The sequence below is a fragment of the Mirounga leonina genome, unplaced genomic scaffold (assembly GCF_011800145.1).
Source record: "Mirounga leonina isolate KUSES-001 unplaced genomic scaffold, KU_Mleo_1.0 Mir_101595, whole genome shotgun sequence".
NCBI classification, from domain to species: domain Eukaryota; kingdom Metazoa; phylum Chordata; class Mammalia; order Carnivora; family Phocidae; genus Mirounga; species Mirounga leonina.
In genome coordinates this window covers 4,675,461-4,692,398 of record NW_023270158.1, presented here as the reverse complement: position 1 = coordinate 4,692,398, position 16,938 = coordinate 4,675,461, and the positions used below count along the sequence as shown (strand labels likewise).

At 38.8% G+C, this 16,938-nt stretch overlaps 1 protein-coding gene and 1 pseudogene across 1 annotated transcript in view; one reads left to right on the top strand and one right to left on the bottom strand.

The window, feature by feature from the left end:
* The first annotated feature begins 902 nt into the window (after positions 1–902).
* LOC118003111 lies at positions 903–1,221 on the top strand (annotated as a pseudogene).
* A 2,895-nt stretch (positions 1,222–4,116) lies between these two features.
* Positions 4,117–16,938, bottom strand: part of PPEF1 (protein phosphatase with EF-hand domain 1) — a 124,909-nt gene continuing 112,087 nt past the window's right edge. Inside the window, exons 19-22 of the mRNA XM_035000353.1 lie at positions 13,922–14,028; positions 7,234–7,397; positions 5,609–5,693; positions 4,117–4,731 (exon numbers count right to left, since the gene is read on the bottom strand). Of these exons, the coding sequence (XP_034856244.1) occupies positions 4,523–4,731; positions 5,609–5,693; positions 7,234–7,397; positions 13,922–14,028 (565 nt within the window). The 3' untranslated portion in view covers positions 4,117–4,522. The remainder of the gene's footprint in view (positions 4,732–5,608; positions 5,694–7,233; positions 7,398–13,921; positions 14,029–16,938) is intronic.

Below are 16,938 nucleotides of genomic sequence, written 5' to 3'. Positions count from 1 at the left end.
AAGACAGGGCTTGGGCCCTGCGAGCCTCTGGTCACAAGATTTCCGTCAATTCATCAACAATTGACCTCCTTTTATGTGTTTCTGTTCAAAGACACCTCACTTCATACATAGAGCTGATTTATTAACACTGAAGTCGGGCCAGCAGCGCTCTACCTCAGCCTGAAGGAAGCTTACCTAACACACCTGTTTTCGCCCGACCATTTCCCCCCCCACCCCCACCATCTCACTCCCCCTTCCCACTCCCCCATCCCACCCCAAGGCCTTCTTGCACTTAGGAACAACACTAGAAAGCCCTTCAGCACTACGTTTGAGGATCATTTTAAACAGTGAAATCACCAACACAAAGCACAAAAATACAAAAAAGGGGGGGGGGCACTAAATACACCATGCAAAGGACGCTTTTTTACAGTAGGAGAACTGAACCCGAAGGCAGAGCGTTGCCTTGTTTGACCTCAGCCGGTACACCTTTGACTCCAAATTTCACTACCTTGCACGCGGCCACCATAAATATCGATTTGGGGTTACAAATTTCGGTGAGTAGGTGAATTCGCAAATACAGAACCCGCAAATTATAAGCAACGACTGTATCTTTGTATTTCCAGGGTTGGAAAGAATATTTGTTTTTTAGACAAGATGCAGAAAGCACAAATTATAATGGAGAAGACTGACAGGCTAGGTAAATCGACATTTAAAACTTCTGCTCGGGCCTTGCAGACGCCGCCCTGGAGCCTCCTGCACCACCCAAGCATCATCAATGCCTCCCCGCTCTTCCATATCGCTGCGGACCATGAGCCCTTGGCCCGCGGCTCCCGTGAGCTGTTGGCAAAGTTCAGTGACAGCAGAGAACTTCCGTGCTCTGACCACTGGGGAGAAAGGATAAAGGTTCCTGCTTTCACAGGATTATGCTGCAATTTCTGTGCCAGGGTGGTGACGTCACACGCCATCATGGCACTGGCGCCTAGTCCATCTATGGGGAGAAATTTGATGAGAATTGCTTCCTGAAGCACATGGGTCCTGGCATCTTGTCCAGGGCAAATGCTGGCCCCCACACAAATGGTTCCCAGTTTTTCACCTCCACTGCCAAAGCCTGAGTGGTCAGATGGCAAGCATTTGGTCTTTGGCAAGGTGAGCGAGGGCAGGAATATTGTGGATGCCATGGAGCGCTCTGGCTCCGGGAATGGCAAGACCAGCAAGAAGATCACTATTGCCGACTGTGGATGAATCTCATAAATTTGACTTGTGTTTTATCTTAACTACCAGACTGTTCCTTCTGCAGCTCAGGAGGGCACCCCTTCACCCCCATCTGCTCAAAATATCCTACAGTCTTTGAGCTCTCGCTGCAGCTCTATGGGTTCCATATTTTCCTTATTCCTGTCCAAGTCTAGCTGGATCACAGTTTAGAATTATGAAATAAAAACTAAACAAAAAGACTTCTGCTTAAAAATCTATGTCAGCAGGAAACTTAAAAAAAACCTGAATCACTATATTGTCCACCTGAAACGAAGATAACACTGTATGTTAACTAACTGGAATTAAAATAAAACCTTAAAAATATATTTAGGTCAGAAAAAAAGGGAAAAATAAAGTCACAGATGGGGAGAAAATAATCTGCTCCCCAGATAAACAAAGGATTAGTATCAAGGAGAGTTTTAAAGTTCCTAGCAATCAATAAAAAAAAAAGACATGTAGCTATTAGAAAAATGAGCAAAAGAACAGCATTTTCTTAAAACAGACTGGCCAACAAACAAAAAGATGTTCCATCTCATTTGTAATAAAGAAATACAAATTAAAAGTGAGATTTCACAACTCTCTATATTGTACATATATACTTTATAAAACTGAAATGTGGCTAAGGAGAACTCGTGTTTCAAGCAGAAGTTTCACAACATTCAGTAACAATCTTCAGTAAAATCTAAGTACATTTTTAGGTAAAATTTCCAACAAAGGCATTTAATTCCAGAGATTAGAAGCCCAAGGAAGAAAATGAGAGTTCCAGAAAAAAACCCAAGAATAGATAACCAAATGATACTCAGGAAGCAACAAAAAGACTCATCCTCGACCGCCAGGGATTGGACATTTCGTAAAACCACTATCCTGGTATTATCAGTGGATTTTCACGCGAGATAATGGGGCAGAAGCTCTATATACATCAGGTTGTACACATTCAGAGCATTCATCAAGATTTTGTTATTTTGGGGCACCTGGGTGGCTCAGTTGGTTGAGCAGCTGCCTTTGGCTCAGGTCACGACCCCGGGGCTCTGGGATCGAGCCCCACATCGGGCTCCTTGCTCAGTGGGGAGCCTGCTTCTCCCTCTCCCTCTGCCTGCCGCTCCCCCTGCTTGTGCTCTCGCTCTTGCTCTCTCAAAAAAAAAGATTCTGTTCTTTTGGAACCACTCTCAGTATGAAATTCTGTATCAGTTGGGGTTCTATATATACATAAAACCAGTAGAAGGGGCTTACGCAAATGTGGGAGCTGGTTAAGCAGCCTCAGGAAGATGCCATACCCGGTGTTGGAGCTCGGAATCCACAGGGCAGGTAGTCAGGAGGGCAAGATGAAAAGCCAGCTCAACCCCGCGAGGACAAGCTGGCCTCCCGCAAGAACGGACTGCAGACTGAGTTCCTTCTTACCGCCTCGGGTGTGAGTGATGAGGTCACCTGCAGAAGCCAGGCCCCTTCGTCAACGGAACTAAACACACCTGCCTGGCCCAGGAATCAAAGAAGCTGATGGAGGATCCAGGTGGAACTTAGAGCAATTTCGGGCCACTTGACCTCAACAAAGTGACTCAGCAGCTCAGCAACAGTGTGGCTGAGCCACACTCCGGCCGCTACTTCCCTTGGCCTTCCCAATCACTCAAGAATCTCCCTGGCCACCCACATCAACCAGAAACACACAAGAACAGGAATCCTGAGAAATGCAGTTTGTCTAGCCAAACTGACACGTTGCGAAGCCATCACATTCTTTAATGGTTGTGTCTCTTCAGACCCTCCTTTTGTTCTTGAGTCAGTCTTAGTAAATTACATTTTTCTCTAAGAAACAGTCCTTTCGCCTATTTTTAAAAAGGGTTACTCACAGTATTCTTGTGAACTATTTTTAGCAATTTCTGGTAGAGCTACAGTTATATTCCTTTGCACTCATTAATATGGTTATCTTATGTTGTTTCTAATTTAACTGCATTATGATCAGAGAATGTAGTATCTTTGTTTTTGGTTGCTTGGTATTTGAGATATGTGTCGTAGTCTAATACATGGTCAACTCTTACAAATGTTCCATGTGTGCTTGAAAACAATGTGTATTCTCTAAAACTGTACACACGTCCACAATTGCAATTAGGTGGACTAACTGGGTTGTCCAAAAGTCTGTACACTATTTTTTTATATACATGGTCAATTCCTGACATAGGTATATTAAAAATCTCCCTCTATCAATTTTTCCTAGTTAGTTATGTCCATTTTTGCATTATAAATTTTAAAGCTGTTATTAGATGCATATACGTTTATAAATCTTCTATGCTCTTGGTGAATTGTTCCTCTTAGCATTCGGTAATGACCCCTTTTATCCCTAATGATATTTTTTGCCTCAAAGTCTATATCCTGTCTGACGTTAGTATTGCTACAGTTTTAATTATGCTCTTTTTTTTCTTGCCCACTAGGGGTTTCTATTACTTTCTTGCCAGCTCAGCTATGCATTTAAAAACGATATTTGTTATATTTTATCCATTATTCCTGGTGTGTGTACCAAGTAAGGTTGTGGATATCTAACCTGGCATATTGATAGATCTTAAGGTTCTCAAAATTAGCAAAAAAATGAAACACATACTCTCCTTTAAAGAGAAATCTATCATGTTTGATATGCAATCGGAATAGCAGAATAAATTGCACAGTGTATGCATAACCAAGGCCCCATCTCACCAATGAAGGTGTCAAACGATATTAACTCTAGGGCTCAATCTGAATTGTGTTCACTTTGTATCTCCAACAGATAGGAAAAAATAGGCTTTTTCAAACAATACTCTCCCACAGCTTCCACCAAGAATCTGATATGGCCCCCATCCCTCAAGTGTGGTTCCCCCACGATTGAGAATCACTGGTTTACGGTCTCCAAAGAAGATTCAGTTTAAAGATGGACATATTTTATTCCATTAATAGTTTGTTATTCCTCCTCCCATCCCTCAGTCACTCACACATGTTGCACTTTTCTCTGGTGCTCTGTGGGTTCCTTTCAACATGTTTCCAAACTGCTCTGGTCTCCTGGTCCAAGAGGCCAACACTAGGCTCAAATCCAGTTTCTACCTGGCAATGTGTGAGTCCTAACACTGGAGCCAAATCCTATCAGCTGACATTTAATCTAGTTTTACCAATTACTGCTTCATGGGGACTTCAGAAACCCACATTATACATCTGCTCATGGTATGAATGGGGGTCTACTTTTCTCTACTACTGATTATGAATTACAAGGGTTCTGGAAAGATGGCGTCAGTGATTTGGGCCCAAGAGTTTACAGGAGGGAAAGCTCTAGTTCTTGTTAAGGAGAGTTGCCATCTGATTTGTTCAACTTATCCAATTTATGCACTACATAGAAAGCCTTTAGAAACTCATTAAAGTCAATGCTTCCATCTTTGTTTAAGTCCATTCTTTCAGCGAGCTCATCAATTTGAAAATCATCAATATGAATGCTGTAGTGACTATTGAAGAGTTTCCACATGGCACGAAATTCTTCCATGGAAATCAGGCCTAAAGGAATATAGAAGAATGTATGAGTGTTGGTTTTAAGACCCACCTAATGGAGGGGTGAAGTTATACTGATTGAATAGTCCTAATGAGAAGCTCACTCACATGCCCCGACCATCGAGACACTGAAGGAAACAGAAAAGTCAGACTGTTAATATAAGACACAATATGTCACATTCAAGTACCAAGTGATCCTGAGATTATTCCAAACCTGGAATGAGTATACACCAAAGGGATGAGAGGGTAGATTGTAGACTGTGGGACTCTATGTGGTATAGAAATTATAAGATCTCAAATCTAAGGGAAAGGGACATCAAAGCAGAGGGAGAAGATACCCTGGCCCTCAATAAGAGGATTGTAAACAATGGCTCTGCCATGTTTTATAGGCAATGATTTACTTTCATATTTTGATTATTGACCTTTTGGTATTCAGTGATCTCTGCAGTTGGGGATTATCCAATGAATTTTTTTTAGAGTTTGAAAATAAGTAATTGTGCCTCAAAGCCAAGCAGAAATGAATTCTCATGGCCCTGAGTCCCAAAAGCAGAATCAGAAGTGCAGGAATGATTTTTATTGCCTGGAGTAACCACTATGTTTAAATGGCCAGGAAATTATCTTTTCATCTGTGTGGTGACTTATAAAAGGAGCTATTCTTGTCTAATAGATACAGAGGCCTATAGGAACTGTAAGGTCTTGAATACAGTTTTTGGACAAACTAAAATAATAATAATATTAAACATGAGTTTATTCCCGCCCCCCTACCCCCGAGTTAAATCAAGTTTGGGCAAAGAATGCAACGGATGAAAAGAGAGTTCTGCTTTCCGAGAAACAGATTAGCCTTTGCTTTCTACTGCTACTGAGCTAATCAACGCTCATTTACCTGAGTGATCAGAGTCAATGACATTGAAGATGATTTGCAGGTCAGTGCGGTATCTGTACAGAGTTTCAATTAGAGTAGACTGAACCTAAAATAAAAATGTTCTAAATGTTAAAACACATAGACTTAATAACACAGGACAATTTTCAAATGTAACAAACACAAAACATTATCAGTGGTTCAAAGGATGTGATTTAGATAGAAATTTGAGAAGGCAGGCCTTCCTTGGAGGACCAACCCCTTTAGTCGAAGACAAGACCATGCTCTTGTATGTGGAAGCAAGTGCAGCTTGTGTGTGTCAGAGGACAGGGCCCAGGCCAATCAGGAAGCGATGAACAATAGCCAACATTTACTGAGAACACCCAAGTACAGGCTCTGCACTGAGAGTTTTCCATGGGTCATTTCATTGTGTCCTCAACAAGAGCCCCAAGGAACAGAATTATTATTATGTCCATTTTACAGATTAGAAAACAGAGAGGTAAAGTAAGCTTCCCAGGGTTCACATAGCTGGTAAATGAGATCTGACTCTCAGCAGCCTGAAGCCAAGGCCTATGGGTTTGGTCATCATGGTAAACTGCCTCTTAGGTGAAGCCAAAAGCCTCCTTCATGTGGATATTTTACTCTCTCACCTGCACTTTAGTTTTCTTCTCTCTGCTCTTACTTTCTCATCTCCCCTGCAAACAATCACCCCATTCTTAGTTCCCATGAGCTCCCTTTCAGCTCAGGCTTATAACTAATTGCCAGAGGGTTGTTGACTAATAAGTATGGGGAGTGGGGTCTAATAATTCTCCCTGGGGTATTCCCATTTTAATAAGAGATTCTAAAGTTTACAAGTCTTTAAGGCATAAAATGTCACATCAGCAAGTTTATTCCTCCACAGTTTAATAGGGACTCTGTTGAGTATTTTAAGGGGGGAGTTGAATGAAAGAATGGATGTCATATCTGTCCTTTTGCTGGACAGCATGTCAGAGAAGAATCACATATTTGACATGGATTTGCTTGCAGAAGCTTTTCCTTCTTTTTCCATGTTGCCTATCCTTAGAAGGCACAAATTTCCTGAACAGATCACGATGTACCTGGGAGAGCCCCCTTAGGCCTTTCCCAAGACCGCCACACCCATCCATTAGGTGATTCTCCCCAACTTTTCTTTTTTCTTTTTTTTGTTTTTTTAAGATTTTATTTATTTGTCAGAGAGATAGACAGAGAGCACAAAAGCAGGGTGAGGAGCAGAGGGAGAAAAAGACTCCCGATGAGCAGGGAGCCCGATGTGGGGCTCGATCCCAGGACCCTGAGCCACCCAGGCACCCCGTCCCCAACTCTTCAAAGGACTGAGTTCCTTTTATAGGTCGTATGAAGGGTGTTTTGCTCCAGCCAGGGGTTTTTTTGTTTTTTATTTTTTATTTTTTTAAAGAGAGAGAGCACATGTGTGAGGGGTGGGGAGCGGCAGAGGGAGAGAGAGAATCCTAAGCAGACTCCGCACTGAACTTGGAGCCCGATGTGGGGCTCAATTCCAGGATCCATGAGATCATGACCTGAGCTGAAACCAAGAGTCTGATGCTTAACTGACTAAGCCACCCAGGTGCCCCATTGCTCCAGTCAGGTTTTAACTGGGGCTTCATTTCACTTGCCTCTTTCACAGGTTTCTGAATGTGGATATCCTGGAAGCTGGACATGTAGTTAATATTTCCATTGTTGTCTGTGGTTACCAGATGAGAACTCAGTGATCTCCATGGTAAGTTCAGCCCCAAAATGTTCTCCATGGAAAAAGCCCACTGGCCCATAGAAAGTTTTCCTAACAACAACAACAAAGCCCATATCATTGGTTGATAATTTGGTAAAGAAATGCAACCTACTTGTCAGAGCCAGGGAGCAACCTGGGGTTTTGAGGCCTGGGTGCCTCCTGCTCTCCTTTGTGACTTGTCCCAACAGGTACCACAGCTCTGGTATATAATATAGTAATTCCACACTTCTATACATCACCCGGTGCTCATCACGCCCAGTGCCCTCCTTAATCCCCATCACCTGTTTCCCCTATCCCCCCCAGCCCCTCCCCTCTGGTAACCAGCAGTTTGTTCTCTAGAGTTAAGAGTCTGTTTCTTGATTTGTCTCTCTCTCTCTCTTATTTTATCCTTTTGTTTGTTTTGTTTCTTAAATTTCACATGAGTGAAATCATATGGTATTTGTCTTTCTCTGACTTATTTCACTCAGCATAATACTCTCTAGCTCCATCCATGCCCTTGCAAATGGCAAGATTTCATTATTTTTTATGGCTGAGTAATATCCCATTGTGTATATATACCACTATTCTTTATCCATTCATCAATTGATGGACACTTGCATTGCTTCCATATCTTGGCTGTTGTAAATAATGCTTCTAAAAACATAGGGGTGCGTGTATCCCTTTGAATTAGTGTTCTTGTATTCTTTGGGTAAATACCCAGTAGTGTGATTGCTGGTTTAAAAGGTATTTCTATTTTTAACTTTTTGAGGACCCTCCATACTGTTTTCCACAGTGGCTGCACCAGTTTGCATTCCCACCAACAGTGCTCAAGGGTTCCTTTTTCTCCACATCCTCGCCAACAACTGTTGTTTCTTGTGTTATTGATTTTAGCTATTCTGAGAGGTGTGAGGTGATAGCTCATTGTGGTTTTGATTTGCATTTTCCTGATGATAAATGATGATGAGCATCTTTTCATGTGTCTGTTGGCCATAATTCTTTTTTTAAAATTAGAGTTCAATACATACAGAAAAGTTCACAAAACAAATCCAGAGCTCAGCGAATTTTCACAAAGGGAGTTCCTATGTAGCCACCACCAAGGACAAGAAATAGAACATTGCCAAATACCATATGATTTCATTCATGTGAAATTTAAGAAACAAATGAGCAAAGGGGAAAATAAAAGAGAGACAGGCAAACTAAGAAATAGACTCTTAAATGTAGAGAACACACTGATGGTTACCAGAGGGGAGATGGGTGGGGGGATGGGGTTAAACAGGTGATGAGGACCGGGTGATGTGTAAAAGTGTTGAATCACTATATTGTACACCTGAAACTAATATTACACTGTATGTTAACTGGAACTTAAATAAAAACTCAAAGTTAAAAAAAAAAAAAAAAGAAATAGAACATTGCCAATATTCAAAAGGCCCCCTTGTGGCCTCTCACAATTACTACCACCTCCCACTTTACTAAGGAGAGCTGCTATCTTGATTTCCAACACTATAATTAACCTTTTGTCTTTTTTGATCTACATGTAAATGGAATCATGAAGTATATATTCTGGGGGGAGTCTGACTTCTTTTGGTAACACTAAGTTCATGAGAGTCAGCCATGTTGTTCCATTCAGTTTTAGCATCTTCATTGTCATTGGTGTATAGTATTCCATGGTGTGAATACACACAATTTATATATCCATTCTCCTGTTGGTGGACATTAGGGTTATCCCCAGTTTGGGGCTATTACAAACAGTGTTGCTAAGAACGTTTCTGTACATGCCCTTTTGGTGCGTTGAACCTATAGCTCAATTTGAGGAGAATTTATATCTTGACAACTTCAGCCTTTGCACACAGTAATATCCACCCATTTATTTCAGTCCTTTTTAATTTCTCTTAATAATATTTTAGAAATCTCATACATCAATCATTAGGTTCCTTCCTCAGTCCTTGCTTATCTGCTGTGAATGGTATCTTTTAAGATTTTCATTATCTAAAAGTTAAGTCCTAGCTATGTCAGTTATCAGTTTATTCCTACTCAGCTCCAAATCTACCCTTCTTTGCCCTGTTTTGTGATACTGGAACTGAACCCTGTAAATATTTCTCTTTTGGCAGCTGGTATAATGTCAGTAGAGGGTACAGGAAGAATGCTCTAAGACTTGGCAGAAGAAATACTTCTGGTATGCTTTCCTTCTTGCTTTTACAGCACAGCATGGTTGCCAGAGGTGTGTGGGAAATGCATTGGCACCCACTATCTAGTCAATTTCACTGACACCACAGAGAATAGCTTCCTTGCCAGGAGTGTGTTGGAGACTCAGTGGTACACAGCCCAAAGAGGGTTTTGCTGGCACCCCAGTGGGTAGCTCCACCCTCTTCAGTCCTGGTTCACCAGCTATAGACCAGCTTTGACATGAGACACCTCAGTGAACTTCCACCCCATCTAGTGGGCCATAGTCACTCCCTCTCCAATGAGATCTGAATCTTAGCCTTGGTGACTGTAGGGGACTCTTCCAAGTTTGTTCCTTCCTTGGGTACACTTTCTCAGCCATAGAGATAGTAGCTGCTCTCTATAATTTCTATTCCTATATTCTTTAGAGTTCTCTTTTAGCCATTTTAGTAATTAATCACCTTTTACTAGTTAATAATTCTTTATATTAAATTTCTCTGTTCAAATTATTGCTGTGGTTTCTGGCTCAACAGACTCTAACCAATATACTAATATATGGAAATGCAATCAATTTCTGTGTATTGACCTTGTGTTCTACAACTTGTTAAATTCACTTATTAATTCTAAGAGTTTTTCTGGGTCTTTATTTAGGTTTTCTGTATACTCAATTATGTTGTCTACACATAGTAACATTTTATTTTCCCTTTCTAATTCTTATCATCTTATTTAACTTGCCTTATTGCAGTAGCTAGCATCCCTAGTACAATGTTGAACAATCTTGAGAGTAGATACCTGTATTCGTTTCCTACTGCTGCTGTAACAAATTACCACAGACTTAGTGGCTTAAAATAACACAAATTTATTCTCTTAAAGTTCTGGAGATTAGAAGCCCAAAATCTGTTTGCTGGGCCAAGTCAAAGTGTCAGCAGGGCTGGTTCCTTTAGGAAACTCTGATGGGAGGATCCATTTTCTTTCCCTTTTCAAATTCTAAAGGCTGCCTATATTCCTTGACTTGAGGCACCTTCCTCCGTTTTCGGGGTGTATCATTTCAATATTTGCTTCCACCAGCACATCACCTTCTCCTCTGACTCTGACTCCTCCTACATCCCTCTTATAAGGACCATTGTGACTATATCAATTCCACCTAGATAATGCAAGACTGTCTCCCTAGGTCAAGATCATTATTTTAATCACATCTGCAAAATCCCTTTAGCCATATAAGGTAACATTCAGAGATTCTGGGGATTAGGATATAGATATATTGGGGGATGGGAATTATTCAGCATCTTTCTCTCATTCCCAATCTTAGAAGAAAGGGTTTCAACATTACTTTGTCAAGTGTGCTTTTTTCTATAGGCTTCGTTAGATACCCTTTATGAGACTAAGGGAATTTGCTTCTATTTTTAGTTTTCTAAGTGTTTTCTAAAGCCATGACACCAAGGTAAAATACATCCAACAAGTTTTTCTTATTTTGAGAGAATCATGACTTCTTTAATTTTGTTAAAGCAGTGAATTACACTGATTGATTTCTGAATGTTAAAACAACCTAGAATTCCTAACATTTCTAGAATAAACCAAACTTGGTTGTGATATATTAACCTTTTGCTAATATTTCATTTAGGATTTTTTTCATCTAAATTTATGAGTGAGATTAGCCGTTAATTTTCCTTTTCCATAAAGTTTTTGTGAGGTTTTGGTATCAAGATTATGCTGACCTCCTAAAATAATCTTGGAAATATTCCTTCTATTTACATTCTCTGGAAGAGTTTGTGTAATACTGGTTTTATTCTTAAATGTATATTATAATGGCTAATGAAGCTATCTGAACTCAGCTTTCTTTGGGGCAAGTTTCAAAATTTCAGATCCATTTTCTTCAACAGTTATAGGATTGTTTAGATTTTCTATTTCTTTTTGTGTCAGTTTTGGTAAGGGAGTGTGTGTGTGTGTGTGTGTGTGTAAATATTTTAGGAATTTGCCCATTTAATCTAAAGTATTAATTACTAGCATAAGAGTTTCTATAATACATCTTACGAACTTTTTAATATCTGTAAAATCTGTAGTAATGTCTCTCCTTTCAATTCTGGCATTGGTTATTTCTCTGTCTCCTTACCAATGTTTTATCAACTTTATCAGTTTCTTAAAGAATCTTTATTTTTTTACTTTGTTGATCATAGTATCGCCTTTTACTTTTTTTTATCTTTTATTTGTTTAAAGATTTTATTTATTTATTTGACAGAGAGAGACAGCGAGAGAGGGAACACAAGCAGGGGGAGTGGGAGAGGGAGAAGCAGGCTTCCTGCTGAGAAGGGAGCCTGATGCGGGGCTCAATCCCAGGACCCTGACCTGAGCCGAAGGCAGATGCTTAATGACTGAGCCACCCAGGCGCCCCCATAGTTTCATCTTCTAAAATATTAAAATATATGCATGTTCAGTGCTTCTCTAACTTGCATCTTATAAATTTCAATATGTTGCATTTTCATTTTCATTCATTTGCAGAATTCTAATTTCCACTGTTATTTCTCCTTTGATCTAAGGGTTATTTAGAAGTGTATTTCTCATTTCTAAGCCCCATGTAATTTTCTGGCTACCTTCTGTCAACTTACTATGACAGAAAATTTATTCTGTATGTTTCTTATACAAAATTTGTTGAGATTTGCTTTCTGTTCCAGTTTATAATCAATTTTTGTAAGTGTTCCATTTGTGCTTGACTAAAATGTGTATTCTGCAATGTTGGGTGCAGGGCTCTATATACGTCTTTTAGGGAAAGTCTGCTAATCTTTTTGTCAGTTAATTCTTTTAGTTAAAGGAGTATTAAAATCTCTCAATATCATGGTAGATTTTTCTACTTTTATTTGTTCTGTTAATTTTTTTAAACATATTTTTGAGGCTATATTAAGAAGTACGTACACATTTAGAATGGATTCAATTGGCAAACTGAATACTTTATCATTATAAAGTGTCCCTTTTTATTTCTAGTAATGTATATTTCCTTGAAGTCTACTTTGTCTAATATTAATAGAGCTGTTACAACTTTGGTTTTGTTAGTATTTTCATGTTATATCTTTTTCTAAATTTTATTTTCAACGTTTGGTATATACGATTCTACTGTCTACTGGCTTCTATTGCAACTATTGAGAAGTCTGGTAACAGTCCAGTTGTTTTCTCTTTGTAGCAACGTGTATTTCTATCTGCTTTTAAGATATTTTTATTTGCTGTTGGTGCTCTGTAGTTTCTCCACAAGTGTGTATAGGTGTGGATTTAATTTTTTTATCCTGTTTGAGAAACACTGTGCCTCTCTACCTGTGAATGTGAGTTGCTCATCAGTTCTGGAAAAGTCTCAGCCATAATCATGTCAAATATATCCTCTCTTATAGTCTCTCCTCCTGGGACTCCTAGTAGATGTATGTTAGACTTTATTTTACTGTCCATAACTCTTAATCTTTCTAATTCTTTCTTAAGCAATGTCTAATCTTCTGTTTAACCCATCCACTATGTTTTTTTAAACAAGTATATTTTTATAGCTATTTGGTTCGTCAAATCATTTTCAAATGCATGTCTGCAATTCCATCTTTTATTTCTTTAAACATTTCTTAGTTGTTTGTTTGTTTGTTTCATTTCTTAGTTGTTTGTATTTGTATTTGATAATTCTAATATCTGATGTCTTTAGGGAACTAAATCTGTAGTTTGTTGTTTCTGTTGACTCTTAACTCATGGTAGCTTGTCTCCTTGTGTGTTTCATGATCTTTGGTTATGAGCTCGTGGTTGATCTTAATCTCTGGATATATTAGTGGCCAAAATTAGGGATGCATCCCTTGAACATGGATTTGCATTTGTTTGCCAAGACTCAGGGGGCACTACAAACATAGGCCTACCATAGCCACTTTGAGGGCCCAGGCTTAATGCAGAAGTCTCAGATCCAGCTTATCCATCTTTCTATTGTCCCATGGTTTAGTCTTAGGGTTGAGTGTTACACCAAAATTAGCATTTGCCCTCAGGACAATCTACCATGTTGTGCTTGCTTGTTGCTCATGCCCCCACATGTGGTTTCAAAAAACCTTTCCTGAGGAAATAGAATGTTTCCTAGATATTTATCTTACTGTGAGGCTGGTAGATGCATTAAAATTCTGTATCCTCTAGAATCTAGCTGTCTCTTAGGAGGGCCTTACAGAGTACCTAGTCTGAGATACTGCCAGAATAGAAGGGTTGTTGTTGTTTTAAGTTGAAAGAAACTTACTGCAAAGGAGGAATATGGCTTTTTTCAAGTACATAATGGATTACATTTTATTTTTATCTCTGTCTTTCCTCGCTAGTAAAAATAGAAAACTGAAATCTTAAGGGAGCAAAAAAAAAAAAAAGAGAGAGAAAAAGAAAAAGAAAACTGATTTGTATGTAAGCTGGTATGTTAAGAAATAGTAAGCATTACATAATTTTATTACCTGATTTACTGCAGTCTTGAAGTTGGAAAGCATGAATGAGGTCAGTTTTTCGTGAAATCATTCTCTCTTTCAATATCCTAATGGCACTACTTTCAATAACATTCACCCTACGGTAACAAAACAATTATTAGGTGAAAGACACATAAATCATCCCATTGTGTCTTGTTTTAATGTGTTATATTACCACTTACCAGATTCTACTTCAAATGAATTGCCTAACTTCACACATACCCTGTTATTAGGTGGTCACTGTTTGTGTATGTACATATGTGTGTGACTGTATTGTGAAATTTTAAAAGGATTACCACTGGTGTTTTCTTTTTGATTTCAAAGATTTACATGAGCAATTGATGTCTGAGCATATCCGAGATAATTTTAAAAAACAAGAAAAATAAAGAGGGACTTGCTACAGCAGACATTAAAATTTACTGTGAAGTGGCTAAAACCAAACAATAGGTATTGACACAAGAGAAGACAGATCCATGAACAGAATAGAAATTGCATAAACTTAGTGAACTATATATGGGAACAGTACATATGACAAAGAAGGTATTACAATTCAGTAGAAAAGGGCTATTTTTTTAAACATGGTGCTAGCTAGCATAGTTATCTGTCTAGATGCTAAACCACCTCAACCATTTACAAAAATAAATTCTAAATGAAGGAGGAAGAGAGAAATAAAGTAGCTATGAGTCATATACCCCCTCCCCAAAAAAGCAAAATGGCAGAGGTGGCAGACCCAACTGTATGTTTTCTACAGGAGATACACTTTAGTTTCAAAGATACAAAGAGCTTGAAAGAACAACAACAACAACAAAGATGTATTATGCAAACAGCAACCATAAGAGAGTTAGAGTGGCTATACTGATAGTAGAATAGACTTGAAGACAAAATATATTACTAGAGATAAAGGATATTTTATAATGATAAAAGAGTCAGACAAGATCATTGTAAACATATATGAACCTAACAACAGAGCCCAAAACTATATGAAGCAAAAACAGACAGAATTGAAGGGAGAAATAGACAATTTAACAATAATAGTTGGGGACTTCAATATTCTACTTTCAATAATGGATAGAACAATGAGGCAGGAAAAAAAGGATATAAAAGACTTGAACAGCACTATAAACCAACTAAATTTAATAGATATGTATAAAACACTCTACCCAACAACGGCAGAATATACATTTTTCTAAAGCACATATAGAACATTCTCCACAATAGATCCTATGCTAGGCCACAATATAAGTCTCAATAGATTTAACATGATTAAAATAATACGAAGTATCTTTTCTGACTACAAAGGGAATAAATTAGAGATTAATAACAGAAAGAAATTTGGGGAAATCATAAATACAAGGAAATTAAACAACACAATCCTAAATAACCAATGAGTCAAAGAAGAAATCACAAGAGAAATTAGAAAATACTTTAAGATAAATGAAGATTAAAACACAATATGTCAAATCATATGAGACACAACCAAAACAGTGCTTAGAGGAAAATTTACAGCTACGAATGCCTATATTAAAAAAGATCTCAAATCGATAACATAATCTCTGCCTTCAAAAACTAGGAAAAAAAAGAGTAAACCGAAAGAAAGCAGGACAGAAAGAATAAAGAATAGAGGAAAACTATAGGCATAAATGTTTTATAGTACTTCACAGGTATTTTTACATATTGAAGGTTTGTGGTAACCCTGCATTGAGCAAGTCTATCGGTGCCATTTTTCAAATAGCATTTGCTCACTTTGTGTCTGTGTGTCACATTTTGGTAAATCTTGCAATACTTCAAACTTTTCCATTATTATTTTATTTGTTATGGTGACCTATGATCGGTGATCTTTTTTTTTTTTTTAAAGATTTTATTTATTTGAGAGAGAGAGAATGAGAGAGAGCGAGTACATGAGAGGGGGGAGGGTCAGAGGGAGAAGCAGACTCCCCGCCGAGCAGGAAGCCCGTTGCGGCACTCGATCCAGGGACTCCAGGATCATGACCTGAACCGAAGGCAGTCGCTTAACCAACTGAGCCACCCAGGCGCCCTGATTGGTGATCTTTAATGTTAGTATTGTAATTGTTTGGGGGTGCCACAAACTATGCCCATATAAGAGAACCAACTTAATTGATAAATATTGTATCTGTTCTGACTGCTCTACTGACCAGTCATTCCCGCATCTCTCTCCCTCTCCTTGAGCCTCCCTATTCTCTGAGACACAACAATATTGAAAGTAGACCAACTAATAACCCTACAATGGCCTCTAAGTGTTCCAAGTGAAAGGGAGTCATAGGTCTCTCACTTCATATTTTTTAAGTTTATTTATTTATTTTTAGTAATCTCTACACCCAATGTGGGGCTCAAACTCACAACCCCGAGATCAAGAGTCACATGCTCTTCTGACTGAGGCAGCCAGGTGCCCCTCTCACTTTAAATCAAAAGCTAGAAATGAGAGAGGCTGAAAACTAAGCCTCTTGTGCCAAAAAGTTAGCCAAGTTGTTAATGCAAAGAAAAAAATTTTGAAGGAAATTAAAAGTGCTATTCCAATAAACCCAAATGAGAGGAAAGTGAAACAGCCTTATTGCTGATATGGAGAAAGTCTAAGTGGTCTGGTTAGAAGATCAAACCAGCCATAATATTCTCTTAGGCCAAAGCCTACTCCAGAGCAAAGTCCTAACTCTCTTCAATTCTATGAAGGCTGAGAGAGGTGAAGAAGGCGGATGAAAGGTTTGAAACTAGCAAAGGTCAGTTCATGAGGTTTAAGGAAAGAAGCCATCTCCAAAATATTAAAGTTGAAGGTGAAGCAGCAAGTGCTGATGTAGAAGCTGTAGCAAGTGATTCAGAAAATCTGGCTAAAATAATTAATGAAGGTGGCTCCACTAAACAACAGATTTTCAATGCAGATGAAAGAGCCTTCTATTGGAAGAAGATGCCATCTAGGACTTCCATAGGTAGAGAGGAGAAATCAATGCCTGGTTTCAAAGCTTCCAAGGACAGGCTGACTCTCTTGTTAGGGGCTA